The sequence below is a fragment of the Vigna umbellata genome, chromosome 3 (genome assembly GCF_029865625.1).
Source record: "Vigna umbellata cultivar VRB3 chromosome 3, Vumbellata_1.0, whole genome shotgun sequence".
Taxonomy (NCBI): Eukaryota; Viridiplantae; Streptophyta; class Magnoliopsida; order Fabales; family Fabaceae; genus Vigna; species Vigna umbellata.
In genome coordinates this window covers 1-19,296 of record NC_142167.1, presented here as the reverse complement: position 1 = coordinate 19,296, position 19,296 = coordinate 1, and the positions used below count along the sequence as shown (strand labels likewise).

At 34.0% G+C, this 19,296-nt stretch overlaps 2 protein-coding genes across 3 annotated transcripts; both read left to right on the top strand.

Moving 5' to 3' along the window:
* Positions 1-514: 514 nt before the first annotated feature.
* Positions 515-4,498, top strand: LOC124842512 (protein EIN6 ENHANCER). 2 transcript variants are annotated; one of them, XM_088108656.1, is made up of 4 exons: positions 515-678; positions 2,875-3,055; positions 3,616-3,683; positions 4,053-4,498. In XM_088108656.1, exons 2-4 carry the CDS (start codon positions 2,881-2,883, stop codon positions 4,182-4,184), a joined length of 375 nt encoding a protein of 124 aa, XP_087964782.1. In that variant the 5' UTR covers positions 515-678; positions 2,875-2,880; the 3' UTR covers positions 4,185-4,498. The 2 variants fall into 2 exon arrangements, with proteins under 2 accessions (XP_087964782.1, XP_047174967.1); XM_047319011.2 differs by lacking the exon at positions 515-678 and having other exon boundaries at positions 2,848-3,055.
* A 1,489-nt stretch (positions 4,499-5,987) lies between these two features.
* On the top strand, positions 5,988-17,785 carry LOC148201299 (uncharacterized). Its single transcript, XM_088110317.1, has 3 exons — positions 5,988-6,247; positions 13,552-13,863; positions 17,329-17,785. The coding sequence occupies exons 1-3, from the start codon at positions 6,135-6,137 to the stop codon at positions 17,381-17,383; spliced, it is 480 nt and encodes a 159-aa protein (XP_087966443.1). The 5' UTR covers positions 5,988-6,134; the 3' UTR covers positions 17,384-17,785.
* Positions 17,786-19,296: the final 1,511 nt, after the last annotated feature.

Genomic DNA, 19,296 nt, shown 5'->3' with positions numbered 1-19,296 from the left:
TTTCAATAATAATTTTTAAATTAATAGCAACAAATTTACTAATCTATTGATTTTATGGTATCAAAACATTTTTTAATATTAATTCATAGTATTTCAAATTAATAATTATTATTTTATTACTATACACAAAAATAAATTTATTTTGAGCGAATAAAATATTTAAATTAATATATATATATATATATATATATATATATATATATATATATATATATATATATATATAATTACTTTCAAAACAAAGTTTTCCAAAACCTTTGGCAGTGATTTTATTTGGGTATAATATTTCAAAAAAAAAAATTAAGAAAAAAATTCTATCATCGTTACACAGTAATAATACTAAAATTACATTAACTAGCAAAAATACAAGTGCAATTGCCATTATGTGTTCTCATTTTTTTATTATATTATTTAATTTAATAGGTTAAAATTCAATATTTATATATGTGTATATATATATATATATATATTATTGTGTAATATATCCTTTGAATAAAAACAATATTAAAACAACAGTCATTGCACTACAGTGTTTTTGGGGATGGACGACGGCTCTGTATTATCATCCGTTAGGCACGCATTTTCTCTTCCTGTGTCGTAAGTTTCGTGAAAGTGTGACACTGGGAAAGCTGCAGCGGCCGTATTTTCTCCGGCAAGCTTTTCCGGTGACCATAACAGGTTTCTTCTTTTAATTTTCAGTCCTCTTCTTCCTTCCATTTCTAATCGCCTTTTCTCGTTTATTTGTTTTCTCACTTCTTGTTCTCAGTGTGACTGTTCATGTTCTTCATCTGTTCAATATTCTTGAGCTTTGATTTTTCATGATTTCAGAATTTAGTTCTCTGTTTTTCTTATTTAATTTCATGAATGTTGTTATATGCATTTCATTTTTTATTAATCTTATAATGCTGTTTCCAGTTTTTTGTTGACACTGTCAAGACCCACAAAATTCACACTCACCTACATATTTTGTTCTCCCTAGCTTAAACCGCGTGGATGGCGGTTTTTTGGCTTACCACCGTTCGCCTCCGTCAGCTATTGATAACCCTATTAACTTTATTAAAAAAAGATCGCCTGGTTGAAGAAAATTTTGATCGATTGCATTACATTTATAGGGTTAAGACTAAGAAAACCCCTTTGCACACGAATGACTAAGGCGCTGTTCAGGATGGTATCTTTTGGAAATCTGAAAAACCAAACCTAGTTTTGACTGAATTTTCGCTTCCAACCTTTTTTGGTTTTCATTTTTGAAAATGTTGTTGCTAGTCTTCAGCTTGCTCAGAGCCTTGCCAATATCCTCCTATTTTTCACCTAATCGGCGAGGTTTTGGTTGTTTAATTCCCTCTCCCGACCCATCCGAATTTCTACGCGAGGTTTTGGTTGTTTAATTCCCTCTCCCCACCCATCCGAATTCCTACTATTTAACATAAACCCGTAAGTACCAAATCGATTTGTGGATAGTCCCCTGGAATTTTAAATGCAAAGTTAAAAAATGATAAAGGTTTTGCGTGGCCGTCTCTGCCCTCGAATGGGAAATCAAAGAGTGAGGGAAATTGGGGTTTGGAGAAGGGATTGGGAGATTTGAACATCAAGAAGGAAACTGTAAAAGAAAACGAATAATAAACCAGTATTTTTGTATTGTTTTAAAGGTCAGTAAAATATCCAACTCAGCTTTATTTTACTTGAACGTGTCTTGGTTTGAAATATTATTTTTTGAAACTTGAAAATTATCACTATACCTAACAGGTTCGAAATATTCTTGTTGCTAGTTCACAACCTGTTTTCACTTGGAAAACCCAGTTTTCTCATGTTATAAACTGGTTTTGACTTTGTTTTAATCTGACCAATAGCTGGTTCTGAACCTAAACCATTCACCAAAAACTAAATTATTTTCCAAACCAAACTATTTTGCCAGTTTATTTTGGTTTGGTTTTATATTCGAGTTCAAAACTTCCCTGTAAAGGTTGTTGACATCTATGGTGCTTTGCTTTTTAAGACCTTGTGATTATTGGTTTCTTTGCTGCTATGCTATTTTTTATAATGTTTCAAAAAAAAAAGCAGTTAATGAAGAAAGTTTGTGTAGAAACCAACTGGTATAGAAGTTAAACACTGAATTTAATTCACTGGAATAGGTATTGGAATACCAGAATTACATAACACACTGAACTGAACAAAACACACTTGAACAATACACACATACCAAGTTGCCGAGAGCTTGGTTCTCTCCCTTCCCTGATTCTTTTCTATTTTCCCGATACCCTTTTTCCCTTTCCCCCTTTCCCTATTTCTCTCAGTCCCCATAACTGCCTAAAAACAGTTATGTCTGCACTCTAACGAACATTAAAAGTGCCAACCTAATTAAAAAACTGTCAATAATTATTACAATAACTGTCCTACTTTCTGTAGACCCTGCATAATAGAAAGTGAGTTTTAAGCCTAACTTAACCTCACAGAACCGGCTTATAAGGTGAGGTTTGCACTCCACTAATATATTATAATTTGGTCTTATCTCTAATCGATGTGGGACTTTCAATACACTCCCTTCACGTCGAGGTATAGATAGCGTGAGAGTAGAAATTAATGGGGTGGTCCGATAGCGGCCCGACAACGGGTGGAATAGAAAGGCCCAAGAAACAAGAAATATCGGATAGACTTTAACCATGTCTTTGGTACCATATTAGAAAGTGAATTTTAAGCCTAACTCAACCTCACAAAACCGGCTTGTAAGATGAGGTTTGCACCCACTTATATATTATAATTTGGTCTTATCTCTAATCGATGTGGGACTTCCAACACTGCAAAACATTAAAACTGGTTTCTCCTCTTATAGTGTTTCCTTATAAGAGGTCTAACAGTTTGTTTACTATGCTAATGAAGGGTAAAATGGAGACAGAGGTGGTGGATGCAGAGCTTGTGTTGCCAAGCTATCTTAGTTTTAAGAAAGTTCAAATGTACGAGAAATATCCTAAAGGCCAAGCCAGAGGCAGGCACTGGAAACATCTGAAGCAGATAATTCAAGCTGAGAATTACCAGAACTACCCTCCTGATGAACCCAATTGTGAGTTATTATTCCCATTGTTTGTACTTTCCAAAGAAATTAATTTAGATGTTTTCTGTGCAAAAAATATGAAAAATTAACAATGATTGAATATAAAATAGTTTACAGTCGTAATCACTTTAGTATCTGTTTTTACTAACTGCAGGCAGTTATACTGAGCTGTCTAATTAGCGTAGCTTGGTGTGCAAGCTATTCTATTAGTCAGTTGGTAACGACAGCTTAGAGTTAGTTTCATCCTATAAATACTCCCTTTTGTAATCGGATCAAACTGAATAGAAAATAACAGTTCAGTTTATTGTATATTCTCTCTTTCTCTATATTCTAGTCTATGAAAGCTACTAAGTTTATGTAAATACATGTACTTGTACTTTAACAAATTTACTAATGCAAATTCTTCCAGTTTACTTAAATCTCTTTCAATTAAACTTAGGTCTTGTTTTCTTCAGAGGCTATGTAATGTATTTCAATATTGGCTATTTGTATGTATGTTTGCCACTTACGTATACGTATGCCATCCTTGCCAACGAATTTTAGTTTTATATTTTTAATTTGGATTGCAGATGTCAATATTGAGTCACCTCCATCTATGCATCCCTGCAAGAAAATTTGTGATATTACTGGCTTTGAGGTATGTTGTGATCTTTATTATTCTTTCTGAATTACAATTATATGATTTGATCGATCATTACTGGTAGCCCATTTGGTGTTTGTAATAAAAGTTTTACCCTAAGACTTAAATGACAGTTATTCTTGTATGCAGTAGTTTACTTAGTATATATGTAAAAAGACTCTCAACTGCCTTCTACAGAATTTGTGAAAATATTAGATGTCTTGTCTATTTCTTTTGCGTAAGTTGTCAAATTGCGATCTCATACTCTAGTATTCATTTGAGCAGCTTGTTAATTGAACTGGCTGCATGCTAACAAGAATTTATGCATATATATTGGTGGAATGTGCTTTTACCTCTGTTTAATTAATTATAATTTTTATGCTGCAGGCACCTTACCATGATCCTAGAACTAATCTTCGGTACGCAAATACTGAGGTTTTCAAAATCATCAGATCTCTTCCTAATGAGTATGTTCAAAGATACCTGGCTCTAAGGAACGCAGCAATTGTTCTTAAGTAGTCGTGTTCTCCATCACCAATTTTGAATGAAATCTTTAGAATGTGAATGGGTCTCACTATCACGGCATTCTCTCAACTCATCTGGTGTCAATCTGTCACCAACTTTGTATTGCAAGATTTGTGACATAATATTGCGGGTTGGCCAGCGAAGGAAACGTGCAGCATTTACCCAATCTAGTATCTTGATCTGTGTTTTACAAAGGATAGATCTGCATTTACCCAATCTAGTTCCTCAGACATTGTTTGCTTTGGATACTAGAGTTATGTTACGGTTTTGAAAGATAAAAAAGAGAAAAAAGTATTTGATCTGTCTTAGACCTTGACTCTTAAAGATTACTGGGTGTGGTTAAAACATAAAACCTTAGAGGTCTAAGAAAAATAAAACTTCATCCATAATGGAGGGTGTCAACAACCAATCTCGTTCGAAAAAATAAATTTGTTTTCAAAAAAGATCTATATAAAAACATGTCTTTTAGATTTTCAAACTTTAACTGAATAACAAAAATATAATAATAATAATAATAATAATAATAATAATAAAATAAAATATTAAAAAAAGGGAGAAAAGGGAGGAATATTAAATTTGTTTTTAATTATCACATCCATCCCATGAGTTCATTAACTTAAGAATTTTATACATATTTTCATTCTCACTTTTTACTCTCACAAGTCACAAGAAAAATATGTTATTTTTACCTAATATTAGTCAAAATATGTTGAGAGTTGGCTAGTTAATTAAAAAAGGTTTCAAAGTTATCTTTAAAAAGTGTTTGACCCAAGATGCAAATGACAACTGTGTTCACAGTAAAAATGAAAGGAACTGAAGTTTAGCACAAAAGAGCTTGGACGCTTCAATCATATAATTGCTGTGAATTTGCAAATAATAGAATTATTAGTTCAAGGCCTCCCGTATCTTGAATCTAAAATTCTAGAATGAAGAGCTTCTCAATAAGGAAAGCAAGACTTCCATTTCAGCAATTAACTTGGAGAGCTACTAAGAAGCTACAATTGATACACATGAATGTGGCTAGTCCTCACAACTCTTCATCTCCCAATGGTAACAGGTATTTTTTTATTTTTGTTGATCACTACTCAAAAATGTTTTGGGTCTATTTTCTTAGGTTAAAGTCAAAAGTTATTGGTGTTTTATAGCAATTCAAGCAATGGATTGATCATAAAATACATTGATATTAGGTAATGACATGATATTAGGTAATGACAAGGAGTACACCTCTAATTAATTTTGAAAAATAATAAAACTGAAAAAAAATTGATTATCTTTTCTAACTTTTTATAAAAGAGATATCGAAAAAAAAATAAAAGTTAAATAGAATAGTCGTAAGAAAGTTATTTATTATATATAAATAAAATAGTTACATTTAAGGTAAGTTTAGAAAAATAATTTATTACACATTTTTTTATTATATATTGTTACAGATTGATTGATAGAAATTACTTAATGAATATTATTTAATAAATAAATAAATAATAATCACTAAAACCATTTTGTTTTGTAAAAGACTAAATTGAGAAAAGAATGTATTAAGATAAAAAAAATATACAAATTTAGTGTGAATTATAAAAAATAAATACACATACAATTAGAAGATATGGACGAAATATTAATAAAAAGTTCATAAAAATCAAAGAGAAAGATATATTTTTTATTAGGAACGACAGACAAAAATTACAAAAGTAGAAAAGAGAAAAACATTATATAAGCAATGATACGCGCTATTCAATTGTACACCAAAATGTTTTTTTTTTATTAAAAATATATTTGATCTTTTGAATAAAATTGTGAGCTATTAATGTCTTTGACATATAGTTTTTTAAGAAAGAGGAAGTGCAATCCTCACCGCTGAAGAAACCAAAAATCCCGTTAACGGCTGAGAGCCACCGCAACTTGAACGCCGGCGAAGACGGAGAGAAACTCTCAAACGGACTAAAAATGTCGCTTGTTGATTACGCTTCCTCTTCAGACGACGATGTTCCAGAACCCACTGAAGAAGAACGCAAGAAAGAGGAGGAACCCCAACCACCTCCTCCTCCTCCTCGTTCTCAGTAATTTCCTTTTTCTTTGCTTCTTCACTAAAGTTATTCTTATTGCTTTATGATTTTTTTTTTTCAAAGTTTTTCATTTCAGCATTTGTTTCCGTAGAGTTGTAGTAGCTCGTTATTTTGGTAATATACCAATAGTTTTTCTGTGTTCATTCGCAATTGTTAATGTTGTGGCTGGCATTTTAGGTTTAGAGTCAATAGAATACTAACTTTTAATGTTAGGAGTTTTTATTAATTTTTGTATTACTTTCTACTTTATTTAATGGACAATGATATACAAAGAAGGGACTATGACTATCAGAGTGATGTGGATTGCTTGAAAGCATAGCAACAGTAGTGAACAATAGTATGGCAGTAGTAGAATCCAAACCGACGAGTAAAAGGAAAATAAGGCAAACTGGTTGGGATGGTTTACATAGTTAGACGTGGAATTGGTTTGGGGGTTAGCTTAAATCATATGAGGGGTAGAGAAGGTGAGGTAAAGGAATTCGGAACTCTTGCTATGGGAAAAGTGAAAAACGTAGTAGTTAGTGTAGGCTTAATACAATCTCGGGGAACAACTTGTTTTGCTTCTTACACCTGCTAACTTATTTGAACTAAAAGATGAATGTTGGGACTTGACATATATAGCAATTGTTTATGGTTAACTTTCTGGTTTAATCCAGATTTTAGCTGAAGACATGGGTGGCGAGTGATCGCTGCCGAGAATTCCCTAATAGAAGCACAATTAGGAAATAGGTGGGGTGGAAGCATGTAACTGATGATGATAGTAAGTGACTAAGATACTGTAAAACTAAGAAAAACTACCTGTGAATAACCATCGATAGCTAGAAGATAAAAAACATTTTCATTTTTCATTGATTGATTACAGTAAAGAAGGGTACACTTTAGAGATACCGACAATTAAATGGTGACCCTACAAGTGTCATCATGTAACTTTAGGGAATTAAATATAAGATCCTTGATCCAATTAATTTTCCTTCTTTTAGGCATCTTTAGGCCCATCTTATCATATGACCCTTCTATTAATTAGAAAGTAACTATAGGCCTAACTCAACTTTATAGAAATGACTTATAAGATGAGATTTAATCTTTATATAATATAATTTGGCTATATCTCTACCTGATGTGGTATCTTGAACACGAGACTAGATATCTATGGATAGTTAGTGTTAGAATAAATAGTCTTAGATAGGATTTATATTGTAAGGTGTTGTGTGCTTTTTGCTGAACCTAGTTTTTAGATGTATCTTTACGGATTCTCTTCTCTTCTCTCTCATACACTGTATCTGATGTATCCAAAGTTATTATAAATATGAAATCTTAAGACAGGGAAACACACAGTCAAATTCATTGTAATTCCCTTGTATCTTTCTCAAGTGTTAGATATCGAGTAACATTACATGCATAATAAACCTTGCTAGGATATAATTTAATATCATTTTAGAAAGTGAATTTAGGATTAACTCAAACCTATAAAACTGATGAACAAGGAGAGATTTGCACCTTATATACTACAATTTGGCCATTTATGTAGTTGGTGTGAGATCTTCAATAAATTTGTTTTGATGATAAGAATTTAGAGAAGCTATATCAGAGGGTTTCTATAAATTAGCTTATGCAAAAACTAATTTTAAATCTTGAAGAATCTCATTTCATTTTTTTTTTCTGAAAGTACTTATTGAGAAACTTGTCCATTCAGAACCATATTCATAACTTTCATTTTGGTAGTTGTAACAAATAATGAAGGAGAAAATATAAAATAAACTGAATAATTAATTTTCCACTGTCATTTGATTTGATTAAGAAGAGATTATTTATAGAATGTGATACAGATTGGGGGCTAAATAGCATATTGTTGGTTTTGTAACCAGTGTAATTGAAAAAACAACCATGGTGGCACCATATTGGATTTTGGTGACAAACTTTTCACAACCTACTACAATGTGGTGGCAAATTGGGTTTCACATGGTCTCTTGGGTGGTGTGTGACGGATCTTTGGAGGAGAGAACTTATTGGGGAGACACAAAAATAATGAGACCTGAGTCTAACCCACTTAAGGGATGGACACCACCTCCAACCCAAAACCTTAAAGCAATGAGTTTATAGGTCTTCATCCTTATATGGTGTTTAAATTTTTCATCTCTACCCAATGTGGGACTTAAGCCTCACACTTAGATTCCCACCAATATTCCCTTTAAGGATGAGTCCCTTTCACATTGGTACATTCCCTCTTTAGCGGAAACATTTCCAATCATGAGTACCCCTTTAGTACTGCCTTTCATCTTAACTAGACATGCTTACCTGAACCCATTATTAGAAAGATTTCGATACAAGGACCATACTGTACTCATATGAGTCAAACACCAAGATTTACTATTGGCTTTGATACCACTTTGATGGGGAAACGATAACACAAGCTAACATACTAAAGTATGCAGCGAAATAATCCTTCAAACTTGCAAAAATCTATGAGGTGCAACAACAATAGACAATGGTAACAATAATTACAAAAGAAAGTATCAATATTTTTAATGTAGAAAAACCCTCTTAATGTGAGAAGTAAAAACCCTTTCAAAGTAAAAACTTATGGGCATAAGTCGATCAAGCTCTAATATGATCAAATATGGGTATAAGAAAGTCAAATCGAAAGCAAAAGCAAGTGTCTATAATCAGCTAATGCATCAAAACAATGTTGCTCTCAAATATGATGAACAATAAAAGAGAGTCCTAAAATAGAGCAATATGTGGGACTGATTTCTCTTACCGCAGACCTATGATTGATGATCCCAACAATGAAAATGAGGAACCATATGCTGTGAAACTTCTGTCAAAGTTACAGATGTGGCTCAGTGAATTTGCCAACAAATTTTTCTCCCTCTTTTCTCTCCTAAAGGCTACGATGAAGACCCCTCTCACTTAGGTTAAGTGAGACAAAAGTGGGCTTGACTAAATTCGATTGTTTAGACATAGTTGGGAGACCAACCCAACACATCTACACCCTTACAACTATGTGGAGGTGACAACCAATCCGATGATCTCACAACAAGTGTCAAACTTCTACGTTGGCAATGCCTTAGCCACCACATCAACATCGTTGTATCTGTATGGATAGTTGTTCTGCAAAAAACCAAGGTCATGCAAGAATTTTTTCAGCCATAGCAACTCCTTGCATTCTTCTATAATGACAATGAATTATGTAGTTGACAATGCTACACACCTATGTAGCCTTGATTTCCAAGCACAACTCCCTCTACAAACTTAATCAAATATCTCGAAGTGGACTTTCTAGAATCAATGTCTTCATCTATATGTGAGTCTAAGTAACCTATCAAAGTAGGTTTATCACCTCCAAAAAAAAGCCTTAAATCACTACTACCATAAAGATCTCAAAATCCATTTTACAGCATTGCAATGCTCTTTACCTGAATTTGACAAAAATCGATTGACTATAGCAATACCATGTGCAATACTTTAAACTGTCCATTGCAGATGCATAAGGAACTTTGCTCATATATGTCTTCTCAACTTCATTTGAAGGACTCTCTTTAACACTCAATTTAAAATGAGTAGCAAGAGGAGTGCTCATAACTTTAGCTTTTTCCATCTAGAATCTTTACAACACCTTAATGTAGCACTCCTGTGATAGCCTAAGGGCAAAAGGGCTTTGGAGACCAGGTGGATTTTCATGGTGAAACTGGATGGTAATTCTACATCTCCAAGGTACAAGGCCAAATTAGTGGTGAATGACTTTAGATAGAAATAGGGTGTTGATTTCAATGATTTTTTCTTACTTGTGGTGAAAATGTCATCCATTAGAACTGTGCTAAGTTTAGCTGTGGTGAGAGGAATCTTCTAGGCTAGAAGTGAGTGAAAAATCACAGCCTGAGAGACAAAAGAGAAAGAAAATTTTGTTGGCAAATCATTGAGCTGCATTTGTAAGATTAAGATTCCTGTTTTGTTCACCTTTGGATCAAGATGAAACTTTGACAAAAGGTTTACATTGTGTGGTTTTTCATTTTGAATGTTGGGATCACAAATTGGAGGTTTGAGGTTAGAGAAAACAATCCCTGTTAGGTTTCTGGGTATGAAACCTAACTGTCTCACAGCACACACTCACCAATAGCACCCAAATGGTAAGAAAAGAATGAAAATATGTATTCACATCAACCAATGTCATGTACAACCAGTAACTGGGAGCATAATCCCCCTCCAGGATCAAGGTTCCTGTCTATACAATTGATATCAAAAACTCCCTCTCTACCAGACCCTCCCTTGCCTTCTTATAAAGGCAGCCCACTTCTAACTACCCAACAACAATTAATTCCTAAACTGAACAATTAATTCTTCAACTGTTTTCTCTCTCCTGCACACCTAATACCCATTATAACCTATCATATTAAATCCTATCATTACACCCTGCTGCAAAACAACCTTGTCCTCAAGGTTGGTACAATAATGCTTGTTCCCATGGCTCATCTTCATCATAGGAAGGGAACCCACTGGCTGCTGCCTCCAATTCAGGTCTGGAGGCTTGGGTGGTGGTCTATATGAAAGAATTGTTGACTCCTTTAAGAGTTGCTTTTTTTCCAGAATTCCCATGGACCCTATGATTCTTCTATATTGCCTTCTGACCTGGTGACCACTTACATGGGCCTGGATTTTAACTCTTTTCTGATGAATGATCAAGAATTCTTTTCTCTTCTTCCACCCCCAAAACCTGTTTTGTATTTTTATAGCAGCAATACTGGCGAAGCCCTCTCCTTGCCCAAATTTGTTCATCCTAGAAGCTAAAAAGGAAAGAACTTGTTGATCTGACCATCCAATTCCTTCATCATCATCATGTTGAGCTAACAGTTTCCTCTGAATGTTAAATTGCAGCCCTGCAAAGAAATATCTCTGCCATTGGTCTTCTAGTGTTTTGTATGTTTGTGACAACCATATTTTTTCCCCACTCAAGACAGCTGCATCTTCTACTTTATTTCCAGCCATCATAGTCACCCTGTTCCCACCATATTCTGCTTTCTTTCCTCTGTCTTCACCCTTCTTCTCTGTTTTATCATACACATCACAACCTACCCCACTATCTCTCCTAGAAACGGCAGCTTCTGCCACTTCCTGGGCAGCAACACAAACAATGCCTCCATCACATTTTTTGTCTTCTGCACTGATATCTCTTTCTCTTTCCTTCCCAGAAACAACAACTTTTGCCACTTCCTGGGCAGCAATGCCTCCATCACATTTTTTGTCTTCTACACTGATATCTCTTTCTCTTTCCTTCCCAGAAACAGCAGCTTCTGCCACTTCCTGGGCAGCAACACCAACAACTTTTGCTACTTTCCCAATAGTAGTAAAAACAACAGCTTTTGCAACTTTTCCAGCAGCAGTCACACCAATGTTTCCATCACAGTTTTCATCATTGCCTTCCTCTCCACATATATTTTCTTCTCTCCTATTCTGTCCTCTAATTCTTGCAAAACCATCAACACTCAAAACTGCAGCTTTCGTTTCTCTTTTCTTCTCAAAAACAGAACCTCTAACTCTTCCTCCGAACCCCCTTATCAATGCCTCTTTCAGCCCTTTCCAAGAATGGTTCTTGGTTTTATTTTCCCAGGCCCTGAACCAATAGATTGCACCTCCCTCCATGCTAGCATAGACCAATCTTAATTTTTCCCCCGCTGCCACGTTTTGGATCTCAAAAACTTTCTCTGCTCTGGATATCCATCCCTCTGGATCAATCCCCTCAAAAGTAGGCAATTCTATCTGCTTCCTCCACTTCTGCTGCCCTTTGCCCTCGTCTTCCTCTAGCTCTTCCTCTGAACCATCTTTCTTTCCTTTCATGGCAGATTCATCACTTCGTGTTGAGCCCTTTATCTGAATCTTGATATTCTGCATCATTTCTTTTATTTCTTGGATATTTCTTCTCCATTCTGCTAGCACTATTTTCTGTCCGCTGGCCCACCTTTCCACATTATCGATTCTTCCTTCCATCACATTCTCCTCTCCAAAGGATCCGGTAGCTTCTTGTTCCGGCAGCTTCTTGATCCGGCAGCTTCTTGATCCGGCAGGTCGGACCAAATTGTTAGGTTTCTGGGTATGAAACCTAACTGTCTCACAGCACACACTCACCAATAGCACCCAAATGGTAAGAAAAGAATGAAAATATGTATTCACATCAACCAATGTCATGTACAACCAGTAACTGGGAGCATAATCCCCCTCCAGGATCAAGGTTCCTGTCTATACAATTGATATCAAAAAACTCCCTCTCTACCAGACCCTCCCTTGCCTTCTTATAAAGGCAGCCCACTTCTAACTACCCAACAACAATTAATTCCTAAACTGAACAATTAATTCTTCAACTGTTTTCTCTCTCCTGCACACCTAATACCCATTATAACCTATCATATTAAATCCTATCAATCCCACACTCATGCTCTGTTTTAGGTCTCTCTTTAATTGTTCATTATATTTGAAAACATTATTACTTTGATGTATTGGTTGGTTGTAGGCAAATTCTTGTCTTTTGATTCGACTCTTTCGTACACATTTTTTATTGTATTGGAGCTTGATTGGCTTGTGCCTATGGGTTTTTACTATAGTAGTCAGTATCATGCAATTCATGATACAATAAGATTCTCATTGGAGATTGTACGAATCGCATGAAGAATTGTTCTTGCTCATATAATTTGATTTTTATTTTACCTTTTTTCCCAATTATTTGTGCGGATGTTGTACAATGGGTTTCTTATGGAAAAAACTACCAAATTTTATTTTTTGGTAAAACGCGTCACAAAAATAGAAACATATAACCATTCAAGCGATGATTAAGTCAATAAGTAATTGCTCATTAACCTCTTCTAAAATCTTAAATCAGTGGAGTAGTTACTTGTTCCTGAGATGGAAATGTTTTTCTTTGAATTCTATATTTTTCAATTTGGTTTTCCATTTTGTTATTCTTAGATCTTACCCATGTATCTCTTCTAATTATAATTTCATTCTATTGTAAAAAAATGTAATGTATACTTTTTTCATGATTTTTGCGTAAGATACATGTTAACCATAAAGAACCATCATAACTGCATCAGTGAGCTAGATCTGTAAAAACTCCGCTTTCCTGAAAAACATAAAAAAAAAGGGATCTGGAGATAAAGGCATGCTTTATATGTGTGTCTGCATAGTGTTCGTACCTGTGTGATTTTGGAGTCTTATGCAAAGTGTCAACAACAAACTCTTGTAGAATTTCACCTTTCTTGATCATCATTGTCTTCTAGTCTCAATATGAATGTTTTTTTTTTAATATGTAGGACTAAAGCTGGATCTTCGTCAAACCAGCAACTAGAAGATAAAACTCACTCATCTCGAACTTTAGTGGAGAAACTTCCTGATGCTTCTCTTCTTTTGGATGCACCCACTGTCTCATCAGATCTGATGAGTGCTAGTGACCACTTCTCTCGAGTTGCTGCAGCTCAAGCTGAAAATGCTTCACGGAAGAGAGACTCAAATGGAATGGCCTCCTCCACTGTTCGTAGTAAACTTCCCAGAGGAAATTTGCCTCATTCAAGGAATGTTCCAGAAACTTCTGGTGGTATGCTACTTCCACCACAGATCAGTGGAAGGTTCGTACTCATTTGTTGACAGATAGTGGTCTGCTTTTTTACTTATTTGTGCATTTGTTCTTTTTTTTTTTTAGAAATTAAATTTGTTTAATTTTAAATTTTATTTCAATGATTAGTAGATCTTGAATTGATGCATGGGGTCACTTGAGTTGAATTTGCACGTTATGCACTTAGATTGAATTTTAAATGAGCTGTGACTATCTGTTTGTAATGTGGATATTGATTTCATGAATTTAATGCTTGCATTTTCACTTTTTATTGTTTTTGTATACTTGTTGTTTTAGTTTTGTTGAGACGATGGGGAGATTTTAGTCTAGAAGCCTACTTTAAAGTGAACCCTTTTAAGCAGGCTAGCAAACTACTGAACAATAGTTGTAAACTTGTACGTAGGTTGGAGCATGTTTAAGCATTTAAATTAAATATACTAACAAATTTATAATTTCAAAACATTATTGAAAAATTTAATACAATAATGATAATGACATTCTTATACTAGTTATAATTATTTGCTTTGAATGGCCTAAAGCCTAGCCTTCGTGAATCATTTGACCTAACTTGTTTGGTAAATAGGCCTTGCTTGAGTTGGCCTCTTGTAAACCCCTAAAAACCATCTTGGGCTATTCTTCTCCGTAGTTGGAATTCTCCAAAAATTGGGTAAGGAACTCGTCCCTGCTAGTAAAGAGGCAATGGCAAGAAAGATGTGTCTTATCTTGGGAATCATTTGGGTAGAAGTAAGTCAGTTAACAACAATCTTGGCTTCTTAACTATTCTTTGTGAAAATCATATCTACTCAAGTCATGATCACCTTGTATGAAAGAAATTATGTGGGTATTTTTGGGAGTTTGGTTTTGGATGGAAAGGTAAGAAATGGTAATTTTTTTCATTTGTAACATATAAACATTATCTAATTTAATAATTTTTTAAGGTGAAACTAAAATTGTAGATTAGGATGAATTTAATGTCCTAATCTTTTTTTAATCGTTATATAAATGTTATAACTCTTAATTTCGAAATAAATGATTTCGCTTTCCTATCCTTTGCCTTCAAATCCCCACTCTTAACTTAAAGCACTCTCTTAAGCAACTTTGAAATTTGAAAAATGCTCGAGTGTCAATCTTTGATTAATGGTAACAGAAAATCAGAAATAAAATAAGATTTTCATTCCTCCTCAAGCAGGTGGATATTTAAGTTATATAGGTAACAATAAGAGAGGTGTTAAATTTGAACCTTTGGAAACTTTCTATTTTGGAGTTAGAAACTTTTATGATAGTTCCTTTACCATTACTTGGTTAGGATGCGAATTAGCTGAAATAATTAACTTTTTGATACAGGGAAACAGTTTAAATAACGTGCTTTGATGTTATTATTAATAGGTCTTATATAAGGTTAGTACAAACAATATTTTCATGTGTAAGTTGTTCTTCAAGTAGCTTATCTTTTAGATATACAAATTTCAGACCTCAGATATTTTGTCCTTTCTAAATATAGGACTTTTCTGCCGTTACATTTCACAAAATTAGTAATTAAAAAACAAATGAGATAAAAGAATAAGATGTTACTGCACAGTATTCTTAGATTGGCTCATCTAAACAATTGTTGGCTGCAGTTGAGATGATAGATTGCAGGGCTTTCAATAATTTTCTCGCCAAAGATTTGATGAAAAGGTGTGGGTTTAGATGTGTAGATTCTCCTACATATGTGGTGGAAGTAGGTGATGGGAGGAAACTAAAATGCCAAGGGAAATGCACAAATTTGATGTTGGAAATTCAAGGATTGAAAATTTGTCAAGATTTCTTCATCTTTGATATGGGAGGGGCAAATGTAGTTTTAGGCCTTGAATGGCTAGCTAGTCTGGAGGAGGTTAAGGCTGACTGTAGCAAATTAAAGCTCCCTATTGGTGGAGGTGGTAATCAAGTCACAGTGGTAGGAGATCCAACTCTGTCTACCCCTGCTACTTCTTTCAAAAGATTGATCACGGAATTGCAGAAAGGAGATGTGGGTTATTTGGTTGTGGCAATTAATGGGAATACTGCAGAAGGGTCAGCTGTAGTACCAATTGAAGTGGTGGAATGAATTGGAAAGGTTGCTTACAGACTACTCCTACCAGAACGCAACTGCATCCACCCTGTCTTTCAAGTGTCCTTACTCAAACCAGCCGTGAGTGTGGTGTCATTCCCTCAACCTTTACCCCCTATGCTATCTAAGGAATATATGTTGGAATTTACTCCAGAAAAGTTGCTTCATACCCGTAGAAATGCAGCCTGGTGAAATGGAAGTCTTGCTCAAATGGCAACAACTCCCTGATATTGAGAGTAGTTGGGAATCTACAGATGTCATCAACACAGAATTTCCAGACTTTCATCTTGAGGACAAGGTGAAACTTCAAGGATGAGGTATTCATAGGTTCAGTGGAAAAGTATTACTAGGAGAAATAAATAGAGGCAATTATAACCTCTTATAATGGTAACCTTGTAAAACAAACTATTATATATAGTCTGCGTTTAGGCTGTTTTTAGTTTTTGGAGTTTAGAAGGACAAAGGTTTGGGAGTTAAGGTCCTCTCGGAAGACCTGTGTGTGCTGAGATATCTTGTGTTGTATTCCTGCCACATTGGAAGAACAACTATGTTCATAATAAGATCATTCAAGAACCTGTCTTGGATCTTTCTTTAGCTACTGGGTGTCCTATCACTTAGAGTTCTATGCTGCGAGAAAAGTTGAAAATTATTCTAAGTAATGAGAAAGTGTCGTGAAAACGGGCCTGGTTATTGAGCTGGGCAAGACATTGCATGAATGGGCCAATAGTGGATCACTAATTAACTTGGTTAATCTAGTCTGCAATAGCTAAAGTAAAGTTAAAAGTGTATTATATATGCCTAACATAATTTGACAACTCTAACCTAAAATTAAAGTTTTTATCATAATAAAGTGCTAATATATGAAATGGCTAATGAAATTCAAGGCAATTTGATTTAAAAGTTCAAATTTAAAAATATCATTATGGTCGGACCAGTCAGTTTAGATTTTATAACTGAGACTATCACTTCTTCCAGACATGCTACAGATCATCTGCATATGCTATACGTATATCATCTGCACATGCGAGATGTATCTGTTCGAGATGCATATGATGAGCGATAATCATTCCAAAATCTTAATGTCCTTTTGTACTCTTTTGTTTTAGGCAATGCTAAAGCAGACATGCTACAGATCATCTGCATATGCTATATGTATATCATCTGCACATGCGAGATGTATCTGTTCGAGATGCATATGATGAGCGATAATCATTCCAAAATCATAATCTCTTTTTTTACTCTTTTCTTTTAGGCAATTCTAAAGCAGACTTCGATGGGATACTAGTTTGCCTGTTCTTCAAATTCTCGTCATTGAAATGCCATTTTGTGTATTCTTTATATATATATATGTGTGTGTGTATTCATGGATTTCTGATTTTATAATTTCAGGCAAAACATTGTTACAGAAGACATAAGCAAGCTCTTTGTCAAAAAACACCGCTAACATTTACGTCGTAGAAGTTTGCATGATGAAATCAGTGATGGGTTAGAAATGCGCCCGAGGATGTGACCCTTTACGTGCTTGAAAGTGCTTGCTTTTGTAGAATGTGTACTCGTTTAACTTTTAAGCTTGTTTATATCTATAGGTTGTACTTTTGTCTAGTTGATCATATTAAGTTATTGACCTAAGCTCAGTCAAGTAAAAGAAAATGGAGCACAAAACCTGATATGGGTTATTTGCTTCACGGCATATGAATTGGGTTTTTGTTATAATTTAGCATTCTTGAGTACTATGGATGATATTTCCATGCTTTGTTCAAGTTTTATAAATATTCGCCGTTCTGCAAGGTCTTTTCAGAAGGTAAAAGGACCTTGCATAAAGTATGTGAACTTATTTGTCTTTCAATTATGGTTCACATTTCCTTTAGTTAAACTGATATGATTCTTCGTTTTACGATTTTTTTTATGTAATATTTGTATGAAATTATGTACATAAGATTGTGGACTTATTTTTTGTTTAATTATGTTATTGAAATATTGAATTAGTTTTGGATGATGACCATGTCAAATAATTCTAAACAAAGGTGCAAAAGTGTATGGAATACACTCGAGTATACAAAGCATGACCTCCCTATTGTTGCGAGTTGGATACTATGAACAAAATCTTATAAAAGATGCTCAACACTTTATTGAAATATGCGAGGAATGTTAGAAGTTTGACCCTGAACTCTCTAAGAACTACATGTCATAGTTATCCCCTAAGTCTTTGAGGAATTTTTATTCTCAAACTATTTTCCTTCGCCAAGGAACAAATGATCAAGTACATGCAAAAGGTTTGTGAGATAAAGTGATACCTAATATCCTTTGGGGTTGTCATTGTATCCCTCAGTCTTCTACCAAGTATACCTCTTTTTAACTTTCATATAGGTCAGACATTTTGATTTCATTTGAATTGGAAGAAGCATAGTCAAAAGTAACTCTTGATGAAGATAATGATAATGTTAATCTACATATGGAACTCAACCTAATTCATGAAATTTTAAAGAAGACAAAGATACGAGAAGAAACCACCAAGAATAAAGCATTTTAGTGGTTAACTTGAACCAAAATGGAAAGTCAACTCATCTCAACTAAAATGGAAACTTGAACCAAATTATAGGATATCAAATTGTAGTTTTCCTACAAAAAGGAGCGTATGTTATGTTAAACTAAGAATCGTAATTTATACCAAAAGAATTTTCAATTAATAATATAAATCTAAGTTTTTTTTTTCATTGAATACACTATTAACAATTTATCAAACATAAACGTAGGAGATTAGATTCTCAATTATTAGAATCATAATAAAATTAAATCAGTACAACTTGTGAATACGAAAACAAAACAACAACAAAAGTAAATTCAAATAGATCAATTATTCATTTAGATTCAAGATCATTAATATAACATTTTTTACTAATATATCATTAATCAACCTAGACAAAATTTCTATGATAAATAACTCTAAGTTTAATTGAATTACGTACACTTATATAAGAGTCTAGAAAATTGTGTTTTAGAATTGATAGTGTTTAAAATTGAAAGAGTTTAGAAAATTGTGTTTTAGAATTGATAGTGTTTAAAATTGTGAGACTAAATTATTTTTAATATTAAAAGTTTAAAGTATAAATGAGTTTCATTATTTAAAAACACACATTCTCCATAAAAACCTTCCTCCTAGATCTCTCTCCCTTCTTTCTAGGTTTTTCTCACCTTATGTTCATCTGTTTGAAGTTCGGAGACGCTTGAGTGATCCTTGGGACGAGCTCTCCACTTCTGTTCGATCAGTTTCTTCAATAGATTAAGTTGGTTCTCTGTTCCTTTTATTGGTCTATTTGTTCTTCCTTTGCATGTGACCTTTTTTAGCTCACATGTAGT

Coding starts and splice junctions, on each gene's coding strand:
- LOC124842512 (XM_047319011.2), top strand. CDS start 2,863: ATGCTAATGAAGGGTAAAATGGAGACAGAGGTGGTGGATGCAGAGCTT. Junction 3,056..3,615: donor CCCTCCTGATGAACCCAATT/GTGAGTTATTAT, acceptor TTTGGATTGCAG/ATGTCAATATTGAGTCACCT. Junction 3,684..4,052: donor GTGATATTACTGGCTTTGAG/GTATGTTGTGAT, acceptor TTTATGCTGCAG/GCACCTTACCATGATCCTAG.
- LOC148201299 (XM_088110317.1), top strand. CDS start 6,135: ATGTCGCTTGTTGATTACGCTTCCTCTTCAGACGACGATGTTCCAGAA. Junction 6,248..13,551: donor CCTCCTCCTCCTCGTTCTCA/GTAATTTCCTTT, acceptor TTTAATATGTAG/GACTAAAGCTGGATCTTCGT. Junction 13,864..17,328: donor CCACCACAGATCAGTGGAAG/GTTCGTACTCAT, acceptor TTATAATTTCAG/GCAAAACATTGTTACAGAAG.